Source organism: Morone saxatilis, unplaced genomic scaffold (assembly GCF_004916995.1).
Source record: "Morone saxatilis isolate NCDOM2014 unplaced genomic scaffold, NCSU_SB_2.0 Contig16, whole genome shotgun sequence".
NCBI lineage: Eukaryota > Metazoa > Chordata > Actinopteri > Moronidae > Morone > Morone saxatilis.
The window spans coordinates 12,504,390-12,512,906 of NW_023339718.1; the positions used below are offsets into that span (position 1 = coordinate 12,504,390).

The 8,517-nt window shown below is 38.7% G+C and overlaps 1 protein-coding gene across 1 annotated transcript; it reads right to left on the reverse strand.

Moving 5' to 3' along the window:
• Positions 1–767: 767 nt before the first annotated feature.
• Positions 768–8,099, reverse strand: c7a (complement component 7a). The gene is made up of 18 exons (XM_035658684.1): positions 7,980–8,099; positions 7,413–7,474; positions 7,199–7,277; positions 6,897–7,038; positions 6,673–6,817; positions 6,420–6,558; positions 5,730–5,873; positions 5,397–5,640; positions 4,711–4,824; positions 4,440–4,612; positions 4,067–4,295; positions 3,180–3,351; positions 2,741–2,828; positions 2,093–2,225; positions 1,819–2,007; positions 1,530–1,629; positions 1,233–1,417; positions 768–1,137 (listed from the first exon to the last, which is right to left on the reverse strand). Exons 1-18 carry the CDS (start codon positions 7,983–7,985, stop codon positions 953–955), a joined length of 2,529 nt encoding a protein of 842 aa, XP_035514577.1. The 5' UTR covers positions 7,986–8,099; the 3' UTR covers positions 768–952.
• Positions 8,100–8,517: the final 418 nt, after the last annotated feature.

Consider the following 8,517-nt stretch of genomic DNA (forward strand, 5'->3'; position numbering starts at 1 on the left):
AATGTTGGGAAATCACTGATCTGTGATAAATCTATTCAGGCAGCTTTTGCATGGCCGAATCTCTTACTAAGGTTGTTTTTATCTCTTATATTTTGTTATATGTTTTTCTTTTGAGTTCCTTGGAGTTAATAATGTGTAGAGCTTGTGGGGACCCAAAAAACTTCTGTATGTCAGCTAGTGTGTTTCACCCCATTAAGAGTGTGAGCATGTGCGCTGGTTCTGAAGCATTTCTAGCACCTTCCTCTCACACACCAGCCTCTGTGTACAACAAGGTGTAACTGAGGGAATCACATCTGCTGACAATACGCATTTTGATGTGATGAAGAGTAGCTGGTGTCTTCATACAGTTTTACAGGCAGGTTCAGACACACACACACACAGCATGAGAGGGCAGTGAGCCAGAGGCAGGAATAGATTGTCAGCAGGGGTTTACTTGGCAGGCTGAGCGCTGTCTGGTTTAGAAAACACAGGGCATGAAATAGACCATATCAGTCCAAAGCACAGATTTTCAAACATCATCTCAATGGGCATTTTTGAAACTATTTCCTTCAAAACTAGACCTACTTTATGCAGTGTATTGTGTATGTTACATATTAAGAGATCAATCACACACTAGATGGAAAGACAACACTGCACAAGCTGTGTTTGTGGACACAATCTCTGGAATAACTACAACTATTTGTAATTGGGTTTTTTGGGTTCATCTCTCCCTCTCATGTATTAGACCATCAGAAAAAGTTAAATGATGAAAAGACATTCAACATGGCTGGCGTTTTTTCTATTTATTCCTTTATAGTTTTATACATGTATAACATTTCACTTTAACAATGTGTTGAAGCAGTGACACTTGATACAATAGTAATTCACTAGAAAAATATAATGTTATAGAGGATTTATGTGTAAAGAAACGTATAGATATAAGGTCATAAGGTCAAGCCCTCCTCCTGGATCCTTAGGCAGCACAAGGCAGGATACTGACAACCGACACCTGTTCTCCTTTACATCGCTTCAGTCCTGCTTCACACTCGCTCATGGTCTGACTTGCTGCAGTCGCATCTTCCCCAATACGGACACACACATTCAATCCTGGGGTCAAGCAATCTGCAGAGTCCTTACAGCGACACTCGTTGGTTTGATCTATAAGAATGGTATGAAGAAAAATGAGATCAGTGGCTTCAGATTTCCAATACTGTTCGTTATTTTGGAACATTTGTAACCTCGGATGTCCCTACCGTCACAGGTCTCCCACATGTGACACTTGGTGCAGCCTGTTGTGTTGCGCTCTGGCCAGTTGCAGGTGCTGTCATCTACTATGCTGTGGATCTTCCCCATACACTGCAGTACATGCATTTTGCACACATTCAGAAGGACTGATTTTCTGCCCACAGCAGCTGTGGCACACACCTCCAAAGATGAACTGGTGACAAAAACCAAAAATCAACAAAGACAGCAACCACAAGAGCAAGACATTCAATCAAATCAGTCCAGAAAGTCATATAACCAAATTGGTAAAGAGAAGAGTAACATACCTGCACTCAAAAGGCATTTTGCAAACACATCTTCCTCTGACAGACTTCTCCCACAATTTACATTGCACCAATGGAGAGATGGGTTGTTGTGGCGTTTTGACTGTGGGATGCATAGAATTCATTCTTCCACATTACTAACCGACTAATATCCACACATGCAATGAATATTATCATGATAATTATAGTATATGGAACAGTAAAGCATGAGAATAAGTAGTAGGGTACAATACACTGCAGTCACATCTTTTTACACAGCAGTTATTTATATGAGCATTTAGGTCAATTTTACCTGGACTGCATTTGATTATCCTTGGGTCTGGTGAAAAATGCAGACTGGAGTCACATATAATCGTTGCTTCTCCTAATAGCTGTCTACCCGGTGGACAGGACAAGGAAACTGTATCCCCTATCCCATAGGTGTGATTTAAAGGAGAGGCTATGACACCCTCACCGAGGTCCTCAAGCCTGCACATTGAGACTGGGAAAACAAAATTGACTTAAACAAAGTAACACTGTAATTCATTGTGATCATAAATGTTACATTTTGGTGAAAGGTTACTGACTTGTGCATAGTCCATTCCAGCCAGACCATCTTTGATTCTCGGTGCATTGTATAATGCTGTTACCAGTAAGATGGAAACCGCCAGTGCAGCTGTACTCGACCTTACTACCCACAAGGTAAATGTCCTTAGGGTCCTGTGGAGCATATGGTGACAAAAAGGTACAGAAATTAAGAGACTGAAATTTGAATAACCAATGTGAGCCAATGCCACTGAGCCAAGCAAATTTCACTTTACAGGAGACACATTAAATATTTAATTTCATAGGCCCTATTATGCAAAATACATTTAGAAAGTTCTGAGCGTAAATATCAATCATTTATGGAACATATACACAAAAACATCTCCCACATTGGTGCCATGTTTTTCCATGTTGGGTCTCAAATTCAATTATTACATTTACAAAATTACACTACATATTTCTCCATATTAAAATATGGGTGTATTCCTAGTAAATTAGACTGACTGACTGATGACTGACTGACTGATGACTGATGTAAAGACAAATTATATGAGGGGGAGTAACATTGTGGCCTTCTGGATAATATTGAACCAATACTGGAAAAGGTTATAGTGATTATAAAAATATTAAATGTTTGCAATAACTTGTTCCACAGTGAACAGTAAATTCAAGTTTGGTTTCAACTTTACCAGGATGTAGCCATTTATTAGAGCAGGCGGGGTTCCACACTTCTGACTGGCTGGGAGAGTTGGATCAAAGCACTGAGGCTCCATGGTTCTGTAGAAAGTTAAAAAATAGGCTGTTGTACAACTTCACAGAAGACAATCAGTGTAAAACCTCTTCTTTAAAATGTAAATCCCCAGAAACTCAACGCAAACAGTTCAACATGGCAGCCGCCACGGAAGGCGACCTGCGATGTCTGTAGATAAAAACAGCTCATTCTAAGGTAGCGAAAACACAACAATTGTTATATTCAGGTGATTATACACTAAAGAAAACATACCTATGAATAGTATATGTCATTTCTGCCAAAAGAGCTTCATAGTTACACACTGTACATTTAAAGCAATGACTGGTGCTGCCTGTTACAAAGATTTGACAAAAATTCAAAATAAAAGTCACTCTGACCTTAAGTATTGTAGATCTTGGTCTTCACAGTCAGATGTCTCAGTGGTTTCTCCGATACAGTGTTGCCCCCCATTCTGAGGAGTGGGATTGGAGCAGGAACGTCTTCTTGACCTTTTACCCCCAAAGCACGATGACCAGGCAGACCAGCAGGCCCAACTACCGTGGATAACTCCTTGATGAGCAGAAACAGAGAAGAAGACAGGGAGCGAAAGTGAGGAATACATTACAGTTCATGGGATATTATCCAAGAGTTACTCAGGTATTCAGCCTGTTCAAAGCAAAAAAAAATAAAAAAAATACCACTGTTAGAGCATACATGGCCATAAAAAAAGAAAAGCCATACAAAAAGTGTAAAAATTTGGTTTTGTGGTCATATTGTGGGGTCTACCCTGGCTACCTATTTTTTACACTTTGGTTTTTGTATAGCTTAAACAAACAAGCTATTATATGTTAATTTGTGAGCTTTAGAGGTGCTCTTAAGCAGAGTTTGTTAACTTTGGCTGTTTGTTTTGTTTTCAGTCTTTATGCAAAGCTAAGCTAACTGGCTGTTGCCAGTAGCTTCATATTTAGGCTACTATACATAAGATTGATATTAATCTTCTTATCTAACTCTCAACAAGAAGTGTATTTCCTGAAATGTAAAATTTGTATTCCTTTAAACAAATCACAACATCTTCTCTGCAGTAGTAAAGAACCTGTCTGAAATGCAGTGTTGGGTTAGTTACTCAAAAAATGTTGTTTATTACTCAATACTCTTAAAAAGTAGGGGTGTAACTGTAATATTGTTACTGAACTTTATTAGTAATTAGTTACACTACGGGTTACTGGGGAAAGGATAATTACTCATAGTGCCTTACAGCCCAACACTGCTGAAATGTAACACCCACCCTGTTGACCTTCTACTTCACTTCCATGCTCACAGGCCTGTCCTGATGTGCCAGGCTTACAGATGCATTTGCATACATTTCCAACCACGGTAACAATGCCATTATTTCTGCACGGCCGGCAGTGGCAGCGGTCATTCTCAGTAAGGTACTGCTCTATGGCCCTGCGAAGGTAGAGCCTCTTCACCCCTGCACACTGAACCTCCTTCACCAGGTCTGAGAGCGGCCGTAGCTGCAAAAATAAGAGTTGGCATAAGAGAGTCAAACTAAAGGGAGATGGTTGTATTATTTGAGAAGATGACATACAAAAAATGCAAAGTAAATCTAACAATACGTTAAGCTTTTAAAGTTTAAAGATTATTTTACTTTCCCTCACCTTTTTTTTTGTGACTATTGGAAAGGATCGAACAGAGTCAGCCCAGTTTGAGTACACCTCCCAGTTCTTATCTGGCTCACTGGGCTGCATGTTCTGCAGTACTCCAGTATACTGGTTGTCTCCTCCATTCACATCCACTTTTGTCATTCTATCATTCCTGATAGTTCTTTCAACTATTTTAAAAAGATTTGCAGAGATCATGGATGACCGAAAGATTTAGAAAGTGCTTTCATAGGCTCTGGTATGTTTGTAAAATTAAAATCAAAATTACCAGTTTGTGATGGGCGTCCACCTTCATTATTCCTGCAGTCCACTCGGGTGATGGGGAAAAAAAGAACCCAACGTTTCTTCCTTTCACATTCCCTAGACTCATACTTTTCTTTGACTTGATAACAATAGAAAGTAAAAGGAAAAAGACAACAAGAAACAAAGGTCAGCAGTAAAAATGAACAGCGCTTCATGTATGGACTGGCAACTGTATCAACCTTTAGATTTGTATTTTAAAAACTATAATACTTAATACTGAAAAATACTAACTGAAAAACTGTGTCATGTTGAATTCAAAAAAACAGTTTAAAATATTTTCTAATATGCATTTTTCATTTCTAAATGCATCAAGAAATATATTATTTAATGTTTTTGATTTGACATTTTCAAATGCATTCTGATCCCATAAAAATATATTTATAGCAAATACTCTTCACTTAGCTGTGATACATGTCAATTTCATACATAAAAACACTTCATAATAAAACGACAGACACAACCAGGAACCATTAGAATATAAATATAAATAACTATGAATGTTAGGTTAAAGGTACTTTGTTCCCCCATCATGAATATAAAGGTTTCTCAAAAACATGTCAAGCTGAATCTGTCAGCTGCCTATTAAGTCACTATTCTTTGATTTTGGCCTGCCATGAAGTTGCTGATGATGAAAATAAAAGGAATCCTCACACATATGTTTTTCAGTTTCTTGATCAATCTTGGCGACGATCTTTAAAGAGCCTCCAAGGCTACCCTCAGACAGGTAGTGTGTTCCAAACCTTTCCAAAACCTTCTTGTAGGCAGCATAGTTGTAGACTGACGGGAGTTTGACCAGTGCCTTCCAAAACTCCTCAGATATTGGGATGTACTGAGGAGAGTTGCTCTGGAACTGAGCTATCTCTATGTCATTATTCAAAACCAAAACCTTGTAGATCTGGAAGTATGACAAAAAATCTATGAAAAGTTTAATTATACAGTTTGATTGTCCTTTTCAAAAATAAAAATTGTTGAGCTCCTTCTTACCTGACTCCTGTCATCTGACTCATGAAGGTCATAGTTTCGAAATCCTGTTGTGGTCCCCGTTACTGTTTGTCTGTTGACAATGTCCTTTGCATAGTGCCATGTACTTTGAAACATTTCATCACTGAAGTCATTTTGAACTTTAACCTGGGAACAGCACAGGTTTAACAATCACATAGTAGGTTGAAATCAATAAATGTTATGAAAATTAAACTGCAATGTCGAGCCTTTAAAGGAACCCTGTGGAGATTTTGACCACTAGTGCTGACTCACTAGTGCAACTCACAGACTCATGGATTGGATGTCATTATATAGATAATGTTTCCAGATACAGATGACATGTTAATATCTGGTGAAAAGGTGTCATCGTAGGTGGTTGGGTCAACAAACCAAGAGATTTCAACACACAATTAGAAGTTTATATATACAGGGGTCGCCTTTCATGGAGTCTACCATGTTGAACTGCCATGTTTCAACAGTAGCCCGGAAGAGACAAACCAAACCTGGACCTAGTGCGTTTGCATTTTTCGCACATTTAAGGATTCCTTAAGAATTGTAAGAAATGTTGAATGCAAACAAAACTGTGTTAATGAGCAATCAAAACTCCACAGGGCACCTACAGTTTTACTGCAGACGTAACCAAGAGAAACTTCAATATTAATTGCAATTGTGGCTGTTTCCAGAATGACCAACCATAAAGCTGTACTTGATAGTACTAAGGGGCAGTCTGTAAAAAGCATTGCCAACACCGCTGAAGGTTCTGTGACACTGGCCCCCAAAGCTCTTTGTGTTGATGACAATGCCTCTCGATGTCCCTGATGTCACATCAAACCTACAGAAGCAATAAAAGTAAAAGCATCCTACTGGTTAGCATATGGCACCTGCTTGTGTGTGCTTGTATGGATACACAAACACCATTAGGTCTATGTCAAAATTTGTCTCTTACCCAAGTCCTAGGAGTTCAACGTTAGGTGGGGGAGCTGATTCTGTACATATAATGTATTTTTGAATGCTGCAGCTGAGTTCGTCGAGTCCATCTTCCTCACAGTCCTGATCTCCGTTACACACCAAAGACTGGCTAACACACTTCCCTGAGGGTCAAGAGACAGGGAGACAGCTCAGTGATTGTCCTGTACTGTAATTCTGAGTGAACAGCATGCTTTTTCCAACCTGATCGACAACGAAACCTGTCTCCACATCCATCCTCTAGAGGGCAGCCTCGTGTGGTTTCACAGGGCCTCTTCTCTGATTGTGTTCCATCGCAGGGGTTTCCCCCAAACTGAGCGAAGACAGTCATGACTCTGCTTCTTGTCTGTAGCATAACATAACATAACATAACATAACAAAGACATAAATTAATAGCAATAATAATACTAACAAGCAAACTGATTTAAAAATATCTTTATCAATTTTTTTTCTTAAATAACAGAATCCTGAGCAGTTTTGTGTGTATTTTAGCATAATCTCCTAACCTGGAATTTGGTGCAGCCATCACACTCTGACCATTCACCATAAGGCCCCCACTGGCAATGGACTGGCTGGTCACAAAACCTTTGAAATTAAATTTAAATCCAATAATTTAATGAAACCAAATCAATTCAGTGAAGTCAAATAATACTTGCATATGTTTGTCATTTATAATCTTGTGTTTTTAATGTCGTAACAGTAAAACAGAAACAGATTTACCCTTTGGGAATGAACAGGAGTAGCAGCCAGGGCAAGACTGAGAAGAAGAGTTGTGTAATGATCTGAAGAAGTAAATAAGAGAAGAGGAGAGAATGGAGAAGAAAAGGGAGATTAGAAGAGAAGAAAAGAAAGTAGAAGAGAGGAGAAAAAGAGGTGGAGAAGAGAGAAGGAAAGGGGAGAAGAGAAGAAGAGAAAAAAGATGAGGAAAAAAGAAGGTTTGAAGTAGAGAAGAGGAGAAAGGAGAAGAAAGTAGAAAAGAAGAAAACACAAAGAGAAGTGAAAGAGGAGAGAAGAGAAGTAAAGAGAAGAGGGGAGAAGAGAAGAAAGTAGAAGACAGCACAAAACAAGAAAAGAGAAACGAGAAGAAAAGAAACGAGAAGATGGGGGAAGAAGGAGTTTTAATAGTAAACTGAGGACACAAAGTAAATGTTAAAGCCATCTAACTAAAATCAGATTTCAGTGACAAAGTTATAAAGAATATCATATTTATACATTCATACAGTCCAGAAATCAGAACAATCTGTATTTAAAATCTTAACTCTTACTGAGTGCAAAAAATCTACTTACCTTCATGGCGAGTGAAGAACAGAAAACAGAAGACTGTTGAATAGGCTTTGACACTGGTGATTTATATTGCTGAAAGTTTCATTCTTGTGGGGGAGTCTTGTAACTGTAGCAGGACATTCCAAAGAAATCATGGAGTTTCATGAGGGAAAACGTGTGTGTGTGTGTGTGTGTGTGTGTGTCTGCCAAAAACTCCTCCAGAGAAGCAAATATTCCTCTTGGAGTGAAAATCTCTGCCTGCTGTACTTCTCCTGTTGTTGCATTTATTATTGAGCTAATAGAACTTTCTCACAGCAGTCATTTTCAACTGCCACGGCAGGAAAAGCACAGGTGACTGTTACTAATAACACTAATTAATGCTGTGTTCCCTTTAGGTGTGCCAGAAATTAAGTAAGCAATCATGCACAATATCAGGACCTTGTGTAACATAATAGGCCTTTTTTCCATGGAAGACATTTTGACACGTCAGAGTAGGAAAAGCACAGGTGGAAATAATCAAATTAATGATGGCCAAATTCCATGTAGCTGTTTCAGTTTCAGG

What these genes read in the sequence shown, in the direction of transcription:
- c7a (XM_035658684.1), bottom strand. An exon ending in CAGGTTTCGTTGTCGATCAG is followed by an intron (nt 6,818 to 6,896) that starts GTTGGAAAAAGC and finishes CTTGACCCTCAG; the next exon opens with GGAAGTGTGTTAGCCAGTCT. An exon ending in GATAATCAAATGCAGTCCAG is followed by an intron (nt 1,630 to 1,818) that starts GTAAAATTGACC and finishes TGCATCCCACAG; the next exon opens with TCAAAACGCCACAACAACCC.